At 35.8% G+C, this 17463-nt stretch overlaps 4 protein-coding genes across 7 annotated transcripts; all 4 read left to right on the top strand.

Annotated features, from left to right (window-relative positions):
* Window positions 1–311: 311 nt before the first annotated feature.
* On the top strand, window positions 312–3167 carry LOC110843956 (methyltransferase-like protein 7A). Of its 2 annotated transcripts, XM_022090027.2 has the most exons (4): window positions 1373–1647; window positions 1776–1909; window positions 1992–2089; window positions 2150–3167. In XM_022090027.2, the coding sequence occupies exons 1-4, from the start codon at window positions 1547–1549 to the stop codon at window positions 2585–2587; spliced, it is 771 nt and encodes a 256-aa protein (XP_021945719.1). In that variant the 5' UTR covers window positions 1373–1546; the 3' UTR covers window positions 2588–3167. The 2 variants fall into 2 exon arrangements, 1 of the variants encoding a protein (XP_021945719.1); XR_004834094.1 differs by lacking the exons at window positions 1992–2089; window positions 2150–3167 and adding an exon at window positions 312–736 and having other exon boundaries at window positions 837–1647; window positions 1776–1900.
* A 1361-nt stretch (window positions 3168–4528) lies between these two features.
* On the top strand, window positions 4529–6761 carry LOC110844510 (methyltransferase-like protein 7A). Its single transcript, XM_022090725.2, has 4 exons — window positions 4529–4820; window positions 4945–5078; window positions 5144–5241; window positions 6120–6761. Exons 1-4 carry the CDS (start codon window positions 4723–4725, stop codon window positions 6564–6566), a joined length of 777 nt encoding a protein of 258 aa, XP_021946417.1. The 5' UTR covers window positions 4529–4722; the 3' UTR covers window positions 6567–6761.
* Window positions 6762–6887: 126 nt separating this feature from the next.
* On the top strand, window positions 6888–13205 carry LOC110843878. Of its 2 annotated transcripts, none has more exons than XM_022089929.2 (11): window positions 6888–7042; window positions 7142–7408; window positions 7516–7762; window positions 7835–8062; window positions 8141–8378; window positions 10232–10467; window positions 10539–10920; window positions 10991–11108; window positions 11186–11343; window positions 12710–12802; window positions 12877–13205. In XM_022089929.2, exons 2-11 carry the CDS (start codon window positions 7153–7155, stop codon window positions 12904–12906), a joined length of 1986 nt encoding a protein of 661 aa, XP_021945621.1. In that variant the 5' UTR covers window positions 6888–7042; window positions 7142–7152; the 3' UTR covers window positions 12907–13205. The 2 variants fall into 2 exon arrangements, with proteins under 2 accessions (XP_021945621.1, XP_021945622.1); XM_022089930.2 differs by having other exon boundaries at window positions 6899–7042; window positions 7105–7408.
* A 150-nt stretch (window positions 13206–13355) lies between these two features.
* On the top strand, window positions 13356–17365 carry LOC110844297 ((Lyso)-N-acylphosphatidylethanolamine lipase). 2 transcript variants are annotated; one of them, XM_035848386.1, is made up of 7 exons: window positions 13356–13508; window positions 15397–15630; window positions 15753–15927; window positions 16008–16168; window positions 16228–16357; window positions 16452–16638; window positions 16716–17365. In XM_035848386.1, the coding sequence occupies exons 2-7, from the start codon at window positions 15543–15545 to the stop codon at window positions 16812–16814; spliced, it is 840 nt and encodes a 279-aa protein (XP_035704279.1). In that variant the 5' UTR covers window positions 13356–13508; window positions 15397–15542; the 3' UTR covers window positions 16815–17365. The 2 variants fall into 2 exon arrangements, with proteins under 2 accessions (XP_035704279.1, XP_021946162.1); XM_022090470.2 differs by lacking the exon at window positions 13356–13508 and adding an exon at window positions 13575–13992.
* The last annotated feature ends 98 nt before the right edge of the window (window positions 17366–17463 follow it).

The following is a 17463-nucleotide window of genomic DNA, read 5'->3' as shown; positions in this document are numbered from 1 at the left end:
CTATCGATGTTTCAGTATTATTCGCCTCCTTGATACGTCCAATAGGATGGAGCGTGTTCTTATCCAGTATCGGTCTCCTATTAGTGCTATCTTTGTTTATTTCCGTCTATTACAAATTACGGGGCTCAAAAATCATCACCCAATTTCTTACCGTGACATATTTTCTGCTGCGGGCACACATTGACCAATGCGCCAACCGCAGGAGGACCACTACGCTGTTGAATCATCATTTTGACCTAAAATTGATTTATGGAACTTATCTGTTCTATTGCATTCTCATAATTGCAACATACAAGAGTAATCTTGTTCAGGAATTGATGCAACCAAGTGCAACTATTAGTGCAAACACATTTGAAGAACTTGTGTTAGATAATAAACCTTTAATAAGCTTAGGATTTGACAGGGGTGGACAGGCAACAGATTTAAAAGAATTTATGACCATGGAAGCTACACGAAATCCAGTGTTTGTCAAACTCGTAAAAAAACGTACACGAGGAGCTGAACATTTGGACCCAGTGTTCATAATTAAAGGAAAAGTAAATATAATCGATGATGGCACCGTGCTAACTGCGTTAATAACCATGTTGGAAAGAAAGTTTCAAATCACACATTTCCGAATGGGGAAAAGTGTAGTGGTAAATCCTGAATTTTGGGGAATAAAAAGAAGTCGGCATGAAGACGGAGTTGTGAAAACCTTGAGGCAATTGGCAAGTTCTGGAGTTCTGGATCATTTTAAGTACGTATTTAATATTTATTTACAGATACATAATTAAATGATAATGCCACACTAAGTATTAGACGATTAAATCTGCATTGCTTGATTGTTATGTTGACAGAGCGCAACAAGCCCAAATTGATCAAGTCGTCGCCCACAAGATGGTACGAGTTTACCTCTCCGGATTATTTCAGAAGGACGATGATGCCGAGGAAGACACTGATTCTGATGAAAGCAAAACGCAAAGTTTTATTGAAGTGTATAACACAATGTTGGATAAGTTGAAATCTATTGGATTGGAAACGTCAAAAGGAGCAGAACCAATTCGACTCAACAATTTTCTCGTCCTTTGGATTCTACTTGGCGTTGGTTTCATATCTGCGTGGACTTCGTTTGCAGTAGAGATTTTAGTCAAAGCCAGAGGAAAATGTACATTTTGTAAATTTTGTAGAAAAAACATGAAACATGGTAGAACTGCATATATAATTGTGCAAAGTAAACAGAATGACGAGGGTTAGCGAGAGAATGTGCAAAGTGCTGGATTGGCATGCAAGCGTATAAAGTATAGCGTTTTGTTACTAATTTTTTATAAGAGAATTATCATTATGGCCAAAGCATTGAGTTTTGTAAAGGTCGGAAAGTTGTAAATACAAAATGCAGCTGGAAACCGAACGTTTAATTTGTATTCTGTACATATATGCAAAAAGAGTCAGACACTGTCAGACATACATACTCAGACGCGATAAAAAATTGATTCAGTTGCAGTACAAGCGTTGGACGCAAAGCATATTATGTGCAACATTTTTATTTGGAAACACATTCATTTCCACGATGACTTTCTTGATTGTAATTTCAACCTTAGTTGTGGTTTTGGCAATAATAATTTATCGCAAGTGGCTCTATAACAAAATCGGGTCGGATAATCGGAAGAGGTACAGAACAGTTTTATACATATTTCAAAAATCATGCTTTTTATTGATAAAACACTGTATTTGGTATCATTTCATTTATATTTTAGAAAATTTTACGTAAATGTGAAATATTAAATTATCAATTTCAGATATTTTGCAGAAATTTTTAAAGAATTCCCCGAATTTTACAATTCCAAGACGGGACATATGAAGCAAAAACTTTTTGAATCTTTGATAAACACAAACAAGGACATTAACATTTTGGAAATTGGAATTGCCTCAGGTAAATTTTTTAAACGTCATAATATGTATAAGTGAGGAATTGATTTACGTGATCCACTTTCTGAATGTGTGATTATTAATAGGTGGAAACTTTGACTTTTACCCAAAATCAAAATGCCACCTTTTCGCAAATGAACCGAACCAATATTTCCATCAAATTTTGTCGGACAATGTCGCCAAAGTAAGTTTTCTAGCTTATTACATAAGTAGTAAAAATACTATACTTATAACATTTTTCCAGTATCCACAAATAACCCTGAGCCGAATTTCATCCTCCTCTGCCGAAAATTTACAAGACATCGAAGATGCTACGGTGGACGTTGTCATAAGCACAATTGTTTTATGTAGCGTTCCCAACGTTGCAAAAACATTGGACGCAATTCTTCGTGTTTTGAAGCCGGGTGGAAAATTCTACTATATGGAGCATGAACTGGACCCTAAATTTACTTGGTGGAGAACGCTTCAACAATTAATTGACCTTTCCGGGATTTGGCCCTTTCTGGTTGATGGTTGTCACGCCTCACGAACTACGGGAAATCTGATAAACAATTCCGGCTTGTTATCCGTGAACCAGGACAGGTTTGACCTTGATCCGGTGGGGTTTTGGGGACTATATATAATTAAGCCGCACGTTTATGGGGTGGCTATGAAGCGGGCGACGAGCAGTGGCCAATCTTAATTGTTTTGGCTATGCACTTTACAATCCAGTTGAACAAAATGTGATTGCCTAACGACAGATGTATTATTAACGGACTGCACAAATATCATAAATATCAATTTTTGTCATTTTTCGGGATTTTCGTTTTTGATTCCTAAATATCATAAACTTCTAGATTGCATAAAACTTTTGTGATTATTCGTACATATGTAATGTACTTCGTAAAATAGCTTTAACTTTGTCATTAACCAATCCATATAAATTGACCAACTTTAGTAAACACACTATCTTTATTTCAACCACTTTCCGGGGACTGAAAAGGTAAAATTGACTTATCATTATGATTAAGAATATACCAATGCGAATGGAAAAACTTGTGATCTTTTCTCCCGTTAACTTTTGCCTCTTAAAACTAGTTTAACGGTTTACTAATTTAAATCGGATTTAATAAATTATCATATTATCATGCATTTTATATTAGTGGCTGATGAATACTGTATCAACACATCTAATAAACTTAAAAACATCTCTAATCCTAAAACTAAAAATAATACTGGAAATAAATCTATTGCCTTTCACACAAAGTTACGAATTTCAAAAAGTTTGTTGAGAACTGCAGTTATTTTCTGAGCTTCAGAAATTTTTGAAAAACACAAATTCTGCATAAAATTAATAGTGTTCGAGTCTTGTACGGTATTTACCTACTCTAAAATTGTTACAATTTCTGAGATTGTATGCAACTTCCACTTTTTAAATTTTTTATATGGCGTCATACTACATGGATGGGATCCGGACAAAATGAATATAAAATGAATGTGGATAGGACGAAATGTGGGTGGAAAAATGTGGATGACCATAAATATGGAAAGGTCAAAACGTGGATGCCTTGAATGTGGAAAACTGGTTATAGGGATTATGATATTCTTGTACTGGCCCTTCTAATCCTAATTTAATTTGTCCCTATGCACAGTGCAAACTATAAAAATTTCAGGACCACGCCCCCTGAGGGCTAACTCCTCAAACAGGGGGTGTCATCGGTAAAAATTTTTGACGTATTTGTTGAGTCCCCCTGATTATAAATATGCATATACTGTTCAGGTTACACCCCCATGGACTTTTGGGACGTGCCCTGGTATTATATTATACTGTTTCATGTCTGTTCTAGAACCTTGGAAGTTCTCATTACAATTTGAGACCTAAACCCGCACACATTGTCCAAAAATGTCGCAAAGTGTCTCAGTTTCGGTGTTACACCGAAAAATAAGCCTCGTCTTCCGTATAAAAATTACGCATAAAGATTATGTAATTCCTATTTAAAATCTGCTGCGGAGTATGTAAGCAACTTTCTACATAAACTATACTTCTAGACTACCATTTACAGTGTAAATTTTACACCGAATTTTAGGACGGAGATGGGAAATTTTGGGTCCGATTGAAGTCGGTAATCCGGCTCTCAGAAATCTCAGAAATCTAATGATAGCTCCATGTAAAACTGTTGCACCAGTCAAAGCTATATTTTTAATTTATCTAAAGAATTAAATTTTCCACGTTTTTTTTCATCCACATTATATTGCTATCCATATTTCTGTCATCCACATATTTTTCAGCCATATTTCAGAGGTGATATTCCGTCCTCTCCACATTTCGTCCCTAACCCTACATGGATATGCATATATGTATGACACTTGCATGAACTCCTTTTAATCTCATTGCAATGCATTGCTGATTTGGCCATACACTTCATTTTATTAGAGATTTTAATCAAAGCCAGAAAAAATATAAATTTTGCAGAAAAAGCATTAAACTGCATTTGTACATAATTCTGCAACCTAAAATTAGTAACGAGAATATCACGGGAATAAAGTGCATACTTAATTGGCATGCATGCATAAAGTACCTATTTTGGCACTAATTTTTTCATGAGCATGGTCATTATCACCAAAAAGCATTGAGTTTTGCATTCGTATGTAAAGATCTCAAAGTTACAAATACAAAATTCAGCTGGACTTGTGACCTTGAAAATATTTGATCTTATCCTTTGCATACATCCAAATGTGAATATACTCATTCACGATATATACTTCTCTAGTATCGGTTGGAAACATAATTAAATTGATACATGTCACTTTTCATTTTGAAACTCAATCATTTCCACGATGTCTGTGTTGTTAGTAGTTTCAGCTCTAATTGTGGTATTGGCTATAGTTTATCAGAAATGGCTCTACAAATATATCGGGTCGGATAATCGGAAGAAGTACAATTTCATTGATTTTCACTACGTATTTCATAGATTATACTAATAATAAGAGCTCATATGTATGTAGTATATGTAGATATTATATTAAACACTGTTGGATATTTTACCTCTCCAATTACAGATATTTTGCAGAACTTTTGAAAGACTTTCCCAAACTTTACAACCCAAAAACTAAACCTATGAAGCAAAAACTTTTTGAATCTTTGATAAAGACAAAGGAGGAAATTTGCGTATTAGAAATTGGAATTGGCTCGGGTAAATTGTTTAAACGTTATAATTTAGTAATTAAATAATATTATTCATTTTTTGTCTTTCCTTAGGTGGAAACTTTGATTTTTACCCAGAATCAAAATGTCGCCTAATCGCAAATGAACCGAACCAATATTTCCATCAAATTTTGTCGGACAATGTCGCTAAAGTAACCTTTCTAGTTTATTACATGTAATCAGAGACTGGCGGATTAAAGATATCGGGATTAAGGATTGAGATTGAGGATTAAATTTTAAAATCTTGGGATTGAGATTGAGGATTAAGGATTAATTTTAAAATTGTGGGATTAAGGATTGGGATTAGGGATTGAATTCAATCTGGGATTGGGATTAATTCGGGATTAAATTTTGGCTATTTTTCTGGGATTGGGAATAAATTTAGTCCTCGATTAATTGTTTGCATTAAATTTCATTATGCCAGATTTTTAAATTAATTAAATGAATCTGAACTTCGGAACAAGAAATATTTTGAACATTTCACATGCAAAATTAGATCGTTTAGGAATAAAATTTTTAAATGGCAATTGAATATTTTTTGCACTAAAAATTATATACGGGAAAAATGCTAAATTTACTCTAGGTACTATTTTTAACGGAAAACTTTGACCAGAATTTGAGCAGAGCACTCACATTGCTCACACCAATGTTGAAAATTGTTCATTGAGGACACCACGTTATGAGTAGTTTTGCAAAATGATGTGCAGTATTTTTAAATATGTGATAAAAATGAACGAAATGCAATCAATTCTTGAAAAGGGAGCGATCTTAAGAGAAGTTAGCTTTTAGATTTTTCATTCATTGCAAATTTAATCCCATTTTAATCCCATTCTAATCCCACTTTAGGATTAAACTTGGCATAGAGGGATTGGGGATTAGGGATTAAGGATTAAAATTCTAGAACTTGGGATTAAAGATTGAGATTGAGGATTAATTAATCCCCAATCCTAATCTCAATCCCCAATCCTTAATCCGGGATTGACCAGTCTCTGCATGTAATAAATGTGCTGTACTTGTAACATTTTTCCAGTATCCACAAATAATCCTGAGCCGAATTTCATCCTCGTCTGCCGATAATTTACAAGACATAGGAGACGCTACGATAGACGCTGTAATTAGTACAGTTGTTTTATGTAGCGTTCCCAACGTTGCAAATACATTGGACGCAATCCTCCGTGTTTTGAAGCCGGGTGGGAAATTCTACTATATGGAACACGAATTGGACCCTAAATTTACTTGGTGGAGAAAGCTTCAAGAAATGATTGACTTTTTCGGGATTTGGACGTTTTTGTTCGATGGTTGTCACGCCTCCCGCACTACAGGAAATCTGATCAAGGATTCCGGCTTGTTGTCTGTGGACCAGGATAGATTTTACCTTAACCCCGTTGGGTTTTGGGGGCTTTATATAATTAAACCGCACGTTTATGGGGTAGCTATGAAGACAGCGATAAAGAGTGAAAAAAGCTTGGACTTGTAGTCAGTCAGTAATGCATTACTGACTGTTATAATGGTATTGTAATATTATACACATCTTACTTTTATGTACATATGTACAGTGCCGTTGGAAAGCAAAATGTGATTCTAACGAAAGTACATTATACCTATTTAAACAATATTATATTATTAATGGATTGGAAAAATAAAATTGTCAATAAAAGCTTCACAAACACAATATCAATTTTCATTCACTTTCAAGGTGTAAGAAAGAAAGTCTCAATACGTCTCAATTTGCCTAAATGAAAGGCTCGTCTCATTTACGTGCACATGTGTGTACTCATTTACTCATTTAGTTTTATCGCATTTCATTCATTCACATGCAACAAGCATGCTGTCAAATCAACTGTTTCATGTTTATATTGACAACGTATTTAACAAACTTGGATTTAAAATTTTCTGGGTAATGGCACACCAGCAAAGGAAAACCTCCATTAATTAAGCATTCTAAAGTTCAAGGTTTGACAAGTATATTTTGCATTTTACGTTTAATGTCTACTAATGAATTTCACTGTTTAAAGTTTAAACAGTTTAAACTTTAAACTATTATTATTATAGAAATACTCAAAATGGAGTGCTGCCTTATATGTGGGGTTGATCAAACTGCCACACCCACCACGATTTCGGGAGAGACGCTTGGATATCTCTGTGACAAATTGAAGTTATCTTATCCGCTGGGTTGTCAAACGCCAAATCTCTGTGCACAGTGTGCCCATTTGTGGGAGGATTTATGCCCCCTATACTCTCACATGCAAGGTCTTATCAGCTTGGTGGATAAGAAAGTTGAGCAATTCCGTGAGCGCAACGATATCAGGAAACAAAATGGTAGGTCTTACTTGTTCTCATATTAAATGATCAGAACACAGGATAAAAATAATCAGAAATTCGAAATAAACTGTTTGTCCACTTGCACTAATTTAAAATTATTTCAGATCAGTTAAGGAAGAAACTGAAAGAGTCAGAATCTACTTTACGTGATTTTGTTCGAGTGAAGATTCTGAAAGAAGAACCAATCGAAATTGTGGGTACAGATGAAGAGACGGATGAAACTTTTGCTCAAGTTAAGTCGGATGACAATGCTTGTTGTATTATTGATGGTTCCGAATCCGAAGGCGACGATGGGGACCAAGATACTAGTCCAGATTTTTTTCAATCAATCTTATCACCAACTGAAAATGAGTAAGTATGAAAACTTTTAAAAACAAACCTTGCACTTCAAAAACGGTTTAGTTTTTATGTCGATTTTTACAGGATTTCAAGCCCCTCGCCTTCCCCCATTGAACAAAGTAAGGAACAAGAACAAAAGGCAAACGACTCTATTCGTAGGACTAAAAGGAAGGTTAATAATAGCGACGCTAGGGGATGCTTAGCTCCATCCAACAAGCGACAGCGTCGTGAAGATTTCAAACTTCCAGTGGGAGAAACATTTCCAAGTATACATGTTGCACAAGCCTTTATTTCATTGACAAAAGGGTGGAGGTAACAAATTGAAATTAAATTATCGTATGTAATAACAAATAAGTGTATTATCAATTAATCAAACTGTGATTATGTCAGTCCGAACAAGGGTTGGACGGATGCAGAGGGAAAGAAGTTTGACTATTGTTGCAAATATTACTGGTGTGGTGCTTGCTTGCAAATTGTTGCCCCCGTCAACTCAAAAAAGTGTCATCTGGAACATATAGGAACGGATCATGACCATTCTGCTAATGTTAAGAGACCAACCTACGGAATCCCTTCCGTAATCAAGGAGCAAATTATTAAACTGGTTGAACAAGGAATAAAAGAACACAAAGTAATTATTGAAATACTTTCAAATACTGGATATCAACCTCCACCTCAAACGATTTTGGTCAGCTATCTCGGTATTCTTTGGAAGCAAACATGGGGAAAGGAAAAAGAGTCACGACGAAAGTTGAGCAAATCGACATTACCAGCAGTTTAGGGTTGACCTGAATTTTTGAATAAGTCTGATATGAACTTACTTTTAGGCTTTCCCACGGGACGGGACGGTACGGGATTTCGATGTCCCGTCCCGTCCCGAAGATTAACCGGGACGAGACTTTCGGGACGGGACGGGATGGAGGTCATCCCGTCCCGAGTCCCGTCCCGACGGGACGGGACGGGATATCCCGAGGTTTTTTTATTTAAATTGAAATTCAGCTCTTTATAAATGTGAACAAGCTTGGCTGTAAGTATGGGTTGCTGCTTTATTTTCTAACTACATAAATCACACAAGATATGTTGGCACTCCCACCGACCGGTCAAATCTCAATAATTTCAGTGTTAGTTTTGATTATTAAGTAGCAATAGCTACTTATTGTGATCACTTTGTATTGTGCTTCGAATTTTTAGTTCTCGGTCGAGTTCGATAATGGAGTCAATCGGACCACCCCCCACAGCGCCAAGGGGTGTGGTCCAAAATTAAATTCACGTTAATTTTCATATGTGGTGTCATTTTAAAGGAAATTTGACCCCGATTTCAATAACGTTAATATTTTTGACGTTATGACCAAGAGGAGGAGGTCAGAGGTCAAAAATATATCATTTTCAGATATGATGTAATTTTTAAGGAAATTTCGATCGTTCTGACGCTATTTTTTATATTCGTTTGTAAGGGTTTATTTATAGTTTAAAGTTGAGAAATCGTCTTCATTTCGACCTATATAATATTACATATAACCTGCGTATCAAAATACATAACTATTGTTTGTTTAATCTTAAAATGTAAATTTGTTGATTTTTTGTGGTGAAAATAATTTTTAGGTGATATGTAAATACGAATTACTTATTAAGAAATATAAAAACAACAAACACCAAAATTCAACTAACCGTGTCAAATTTTTAAACTGTTGGGCATGATATGAAAAACTGGCTCAAGGTAAAATGTCAGACATGTGTATGTAACTATATGCATATGCATATGCTTAAAATACAAAATTATAGTATGTAGGGTCAAAGCATGCGAAAGATTTCCATACGATATGGTTAGTTTTGTCAATAAAGGGAGTGAATTTTGAGAAAAACATTGAAGTTCACGTCCCGTCCCGACCGGGATTGACCGGGGCGGGATGACCTCGTCCCGTCCCGAAGCCTGTCCCGTCCCGAGATTCTTCGGGACGAAAAATCTTGTCCCGTCCCGAGTCCCGTCCCGTGTCCCGACGGGACGGGACGGGATTATCCCGTCCCGTGGGAAAGCCTACTTACTTTGTAATACTTATTAGTTTTTAAATTCAAGCTATTTTTAAACTTAATGTCTTTCCATGTCGAAATTGGTCGTGTCGTAAATTACGATTCATAATATTGAATATTACTTTATTATTAGGTGGATAGTTTTACTGGGTAAAAAGGCAAATGTGTGGCTATTATAATATTACTGACAAACAACTTGTTAATAATTTCGGCATATACATAAATATGTATGTCATTTAAAAACAATGATAAATGTTTTCATACAAATAACTCCGCGATATTATTACTAATCTGAAGTACATGCATGCATTTCTCTAAATCCCCATTCACTTCCGTGGTGATTTAACCGGCTGACAAAAACCCGCAGCAAACACCGAATTGACACGCTAAAATATAAAGCATCATAAATAAACACAGAATTTGTGTATAAAAATAATTAAGTTCTTTATTTTTTAGCTACCACATTCGTTGATCATGGGTATTGACTCGAAATCGAGGGAAGACCGCAGTTCGTCCGAAGAACGTGTGGGGATGAGAATGGTCGATGGAATATGTCGCAAATTCCGCGTATCCAAAGTATTTCGAGAAAATACTGACCGCATCAACTCAATGTGTTTCGCCCCCGGTGGTGACCTACTAATCAGTTCCGCGGAGGATGACCAAATCGTTATTTACGATTGTGAAAAGGGAACGTGAGTTGTGACATTTTAAAGAATACATTTAAATCGTTTATTTTATTAATATTTACATAATTTATTTCTAGGCAAAAACGTGTCCTCAACTCAAAAAAGTATGGCGTTGACCTCATTCACTTTACTCACGCCAAGAACACGGCGATCCATTCGTCGACAAAGATTGACGACACGATTCGATACCTATCCCTACATGATAACAAATATCTACGCTACTTTCCTGGACATACCAAAAAAGTTACAACATTATGCATGTCGCCCATGGACGACACATTTTTGAGTGGATCTCTCGACAAGACGTTGCGACTTTGGGATCTACGATCACCCAATTGCCAAGGATTGATGCATCTGTTGGGGAAACCGGTGGCCGCATTTGACCCTGAAGGACTCATCTTTGCTGCCGGAGTTAACAACGAGAGTGTCAAATTGTATGACTTACGTTCATTTGAAAAGGTACTAACATAATTATATGGGTCGATTAATTAATTCTCATCACATAATTATGTCATAATGATTGTATCAGGGTCCATTTTCAACATTCAAATTCGCCTATGAAAAAGATAACGAGTGGGCATCGCTTAAATTCTCACCGGATGGAAAGACGATAATGATTTGCAGTTATGGATCTATAATACGATTAGGTAAGAGGAACTGTTATCAATTAATTATTGACATTTTATTCCGAATCAAATTATTCCGAATTCCTTTATGGATCTAGTTGACTCATTTCATGGAACACCCCTCCAAACGTTTACTGGATTCGTAAATAACAAGAATTTACATATTGAAGCCACATTCAGTCCAGATTCACAGTTCGTCTTTTCTGGAAGTTCGGATGGGTTGATTCATGTATGGAATGCAGAACATGGACATAAGGTAACATTGAAAAAATAATACAAGTAACACATGTTTAAGCAAATGAGATGGAGACTGTTGGAGTAGTTCTGTAAGATAAGAGAATAATGAAGAGGAGATAAGAGCGTTGAGATAGTTGAGATTGAGACGGGACAAAGAATGCAAGAATTGATAAAATTATCATTGAATTGATAATGACAAGAAATGAATATCGGACACAACAAAACTTGTTTCTATTCTTTATTCATCCACTTTTTCCCAGTCGCTTAGCAGAAGTACTTCACAAAGGTGCGAGTGAATTGTTGTCGCCCTAACGATGACGGCTCTAATTCCGTCTAATCTTACCCAAGTATTAAGTTTTCCGACCTCCCACTCTTACAATAATTTCTGCTGGCTTTGTCACACCCCTTTTGGAGTCGTTGGGTTGAAATTCAAACACCACCTGTTAACCGCTACTCCGGGCCTATTCGAATTCTCCTGTTATCTACAATCACTTCGTTCTCCAAACACGATCCCTTTTGTTGACCGAAATGAGACTGTGTGTGGACCTTGTCACAAATCTCTGCTGAAGTCCTTGAATGAACGTGGAATCCCACGCCGTGTGCAAAGCCAAATCAGAATGAATAAACAATCCGTTCAAATCGCACAGCAAAATGTTTCGAAAGAGGAGAACATGACAAGGATGAATTTTCATTCTGGTTTCATTTTTAATCAGGTAAGCAAGTCGTGATTCTTGACCGACTTCCATTAGATTTCAAATGCAATAATTTGTCACGTATAATGTATTAAAAATCTTTCTAGGATCATATCATGAGGATGACGAATCACATTCCATTTCTACCACCACCACCACTGTTTGAAAGCTTTCCTCAACCAGTACAACCACCCAAACTTTCCTACTACACCCCCACAAATTCTGTCTCCTCGCGTAATGCCATGTCGTCCCTATTACCTCCTGATACTGTCATCTCGATTGGAAATGTGGGACGCGCATCGCTGGAAGCTGTCAGAAATCATATTCCGCCCGAGAAATTCTCACATATTTTTTCATCCATGCGGGTCCCTCAAGCTGTGCCTAATCTGAAGCAAAATCAAGCTAGACCAGCACCACCCAGAGTATTCAATATGTCTGCCGATTGCGTTCCAGCAATCTCCCCTAGCATTTCTATATCCCAGCTTCAGTCACCCGATCTCCCAGACTACTCTTCAAATTTCCACCCTAACCAAAACTTCAACATTTACGACACCTTCTCATTCTAACCTAGACAATATATACATATGTACAATATAGTGTGTTATTCAATTTTCATATTTAGCTCAATTAATTTGATTTTAATGTCTCCAAGTAATTTATAAAACTAAATTAATTTGATTTCTTTATTTCCAGGTATGCGTTCTCAACGGCGATCATACCGGTCCTGTACAGTGTGTTCAATTCAACCCTAAATATATGATGATGGCGACGGCCTGTACAAACATGGTGAGTCGTGTTTCCCATTGCTACAATTATAAATGAATTCAATATGCTCATCATAATTTTTTCTTTCAAAACAGTCCTTTTGGATCCCCCTCATTGAGGAATGATCAAAGTCAACCCAGTCATACTATCATCATCATCTCATAAATATTAGAGTGACGAAATTCTGGACCTATATCTGATTCTAACCACTTTTCGACACACTGACAGAATTATAATTACAGTTTACATATTACCTAGATAAAGTTTAATTTGACTAATTTATCATTGATTAAATAATTACTAGTTTTATACATATTGCCTACATAAATATATACACACATTACAGTAGCTTGTCATACACATAATTTGATCCATATATGTCTATTTTCTGTTATATTTAATAAATTGTCAAATGATTTCAGAATGTCTACTCTGCTACCAGTGGCGGCGGAAGCAGGGGTGCATTGTCCCCCCAGAAATTCACGAAAATCCTATCTTCCTATTTCACAATGCTAATGTTCCCATATTCCCCCACCTTCCGCCGCCACTGTCTGCTACATATTTATATTTATTTGATATAGTGAAAGTTTTTCTTTCATTATTTGAGATTTACTAAAATATGTTACTAATTAGTAATTGGCATATACTTCTAAACACTGGACATCAGAAAGTAGTTGTACCCGTCTTTCAGTGGGTATTCAATATTCATATGAAATTTTCTGTGTCGGTAAGTATGTACAGGTCAACGAGATAGATATATTATTAAGTACAGATCCATGCATGGAACGTTCAACGTTAGGTTAATATTAGCTAATATTAGCAATACCACTTTTTACCCAGCAGCCACACTGTATATAGCAAATTGCATCAGGTTCTGATATGCTAAAAGTTACTCATCCTCATCTCAAGCACATGCTTGTACATACATATTTATTTATATTTCCATGATTCAGCTGTCCTGTGCTTCAAATTACACAAAACATTTAGATTACAAAGTGATATTCCTGTTCTTTATTTTATCTTTGCGGTTGTAATGTTAAGCTTGAGACTAATAAGATTACATAGAAAACAAATACCAAGGAATTGCATAGGCATATTAACACAAACAACGATAGATATCGAGATATTATTTCCAATCAGAAGGTCATATTTCCGATGGATTCCCACATCAGACAAAGAATTTGCAGAATCAGAGAGGAAGCTGCTAACATGTAAAAACATAATTGCATGCAAAATTTGAATACTTTGTGCTTTGAATATAGCTAAGTAATTTCTATGATTATACACAATATGCACATAGAGCGGGTCTTATATATACCCGATCACTTGCAACTTCGGCCTGAAAATTGTCAAAAATGAGTTCTGAAATCTCAAATTTCTGTAGAATACTAAAAATATATCTAGCCCAACATATCCAGGAACAAATAGGGCTTTAATCCATTATCCACTTTGCATTTAACTTTTTTCTTCACACCCGCCGTTATTGATTTTTTGGAAGACTTTGGAACTTCATTGTCAATTTTCTGCAACCGGAACCAAAATTTTCTAAAAGTATCGACTGTTTCCCAAAGCTGGAAGTATTCCTTCTGACACATAGGTCAAATTTTTTTATTGAGCAAAGATGAGGGATGTATGTAGGGTTTCCATTTTTCGACGTCAAACTGAATTTTTTTTCGAATTCTTGCTTGATGGTTGTTGGAATGTGGAATGGTCCAAGGTCGATCCAAAAATTGCATTTTCTATTTTATAATACTCCTTGATGAAAGGAATCAGACGGTCTATCCCCCATTCCCGAAATCAAACTTGTGCTTCCTCACAGCCCTTTTGAACTGAAGGGTCCGCAACGTGCCCAAATTGCCCGAACGCCAACCAAACCTGAAGTTTTTTGAGAAATTTCGAAAAACATTTGAATTTCTCTACGGGTTTCAGCTGAGAGATATATTTCCCATGAAAAAATTATCTTCCCGGAGTTTCTGTTACGTTTTTAAGAAAGTAGGACTCGTCGTCAGTGACCAACTTTTTTGGTGAGATTTTGTTGTAAAGTTTGGGAGGTCGTGCGATTACTATTTTTTCTTCAGTCCCCCTTTGTTTTGCTGGACATTTCTTTGCATACACTTTGACACCCATTTTATAGGCCTTAATATGATACAAGTGGTTTGTATTAATATTTGACTTCATGGCCGCATCAGGCACCGACGTGGATGGAGAATTTTCTTAAACAAATTTTTCGTTTTTCATTCTCTGAAGAGTCGAAATGATGGTTTTTTCTTATCCTGCGTATTTGGGGTTGACATTTTCGGATTCTCCATACTTTTTTATGTATGTCTTAATTTTTGCACGGCCACATCCCTCTCAGTTAAAATGTAGTCAGGCCTTCAACGAGTCAACGTCGAGCAAAGTTTGGGACTTACAAAAACTTATTTCCCGACTTAGTAGTTTTGAAATGGTATAGGAAATTTTTCTTTCGAGGAAAACTTATGAAATTTTAGGGACACGTAGCCAGATATATTTACCTTATTCCACAATAATTTCAGATTTCAAAACTTGTTTTTGACCATTTTGATACCGAAATTGCAAGTGATCGGGTATATATAAGACCCGCTCTATTTACATAGGTTTGAAGTCACCATACGAAACTTGCTTCGTGGACGCTGGAGAAGTTTCGGAATTTCAAAACCTAACCAAACTGACGAATATAAAGATTCAGACCCTGGCAGTAAACAAATTGCGACAAGGAACTCCACTCGTACTCTTGCATGGAATGGGTCTAGGACTTGGCTCGTTGTTATCTATGATTAACGCCGTCTCAAGTCAGTATCAAGGACCAATTTATGCCTTAGATTTGCCTGGTAAACGTTTATAACCGTTTCTGATCAAACTATTTTGTAATCATGCACTATATTTGTTTCTTCGTATGAAACGCTCGTATTACTATGTCTTCATACATATGTGAAAAAATATTTGTGCTAAGGTTTTGGCCGCAGTACACGCTTAAACTTTCCAACCGATCCTAAACAAGCAGAGGAGACGTATATTAAATTGTTGGAGGGGTGGCGACGTGCCCTTCATCTGACAAGAGTATCTATTGTGGGGTACAGTTTAGGGGGCTTCTTAGCTACATCATATGCTCTCAAATATTCTGACAGGTACCCGTATGCAATTTTATTACATAAATAGTTTGTGTTTGAATGCAATAGTTTTTATTATTCACTGTCCTATATTTCAGAGTTCGAGAACTGGTTTTGTTAGACCCGTGGGGATTTCCAAATAAACCAAAGAAATTAACGTCACTTGTAGGAAGTCGAAACCCTGTCGCAATATTTGCTACAATATCAGTTACAAAACTAATAAACGTTTTCGCCACATTAAGACTGCTCGGACCCTTGGGTAAATCTTAGACTTCAAACTGAATATAAATTAATCAATCTGATCTAAACTTTATTCAGGTCCTCTTGTTCATCGTGGCAAAAAAGAAAGTAAACTTTTCTGCAGAAACTTTGAAATTCATGCTCGAGTATCAGGGTCAGGAAAAAACCTGAGTGAATATTTGTATCATTGCATGGCTGCGAATCCAAGGCAAGTTAACTTGTATGCAATTTGTATTAGGATACATACATTCTAATATCTATTTTATTATAACATGTATAATATAATTCTAATACATATGTAGTGGGGAGGCTGCCTTTCGCTCATTAATGGATTCAATTGTGTTCGCCAAAAATCCAATGTGCCAACGACTTTATGATCTAAGGGTACCTATGACCATGGTTTATCCGCAATATGACTGGTTCATCCCTGGAATTCCGAGCAAAGAATTGCAACAACTAGCCGGACGAAAATGTCCCCTTCGGATTCATGTAAATTTATACAACTTGTTATCAAGATACATATTTACCTATGTACATGTTTATCTTAAATCTAACACAATTTCCAGACAATTCCTTCGACGAATCATGAGACAATACTTTTCGCGAAAGAAGTTGAACAATTACTTTGTGACATGAATGCAAAAACTGAAGACTGCAGTAGTTAATATTTTGGAACAATGTAGTTATAATATTGGTAATTCATAAAAGTCTGACCACCCAGTGGCATATTTTGTTATACATGAATGAACGTACTCAAGGCGACATAAGCTATTGTAGTTATAGAGAGAAGTACACGCGCTCGTATATACCGTATTCATTTTATAAATGTATTTATTTTTTTAATTTGTCACCTCCTGATATAATTTTTTCCATAACTACAATCTGTATGTCCCCTTGGCACGTGTCAAGTACTTTAATCAATTGAAGTCTTGGTTATTTTAGCCAATTTCAATTTATTACTTTCTCGTAATATCTTATTCATTTGAATACCGATGTGTTATATATATGTACATCATGTACACCACATTGCGTTATTTCTTGCCTGATTTTGCTGTTGTTATTTGTATAATGATAATGTTTTGTGTGAAGATGCAAATTACTATGGATTCTTAATTAGATGTTGACCTAGCAGAATCCGAAATTATTGACACCTTTGTGTTTAGTTTTTACGTTAAAAAAAATCCAATAAAAGAGTTCATTTTGCCAAGAAGATTGATAAACCAAAGTTCACACGTACATTTTTCATTTACATATGTATGCACATAAGTATAAACAAATAGTTCATAAGTTCAGATGCATAATAAAATATAGCTT

This window comes from Folsomia candida, unplaced genomic scaffold (assembly GCF_002217175.1).
Source record: "Folsomia candida strain VU population unplaced genomic scaffold, ASM221717v1 Fcan01_Sc002, whole genome shotgun sequence".
Classification (NCBI taxonomy): Eukaryota; Metazoa; Arthropoda; class Collembola; order Entomobryomorpha; family Isotomidae; genus Folsomia; species Folsomia candida.
The sequence above is the reverse complement of the archived record's forward strand: the minus strand, read 5'-3'. Positions and strand labels throughout refer to the sequence as shown.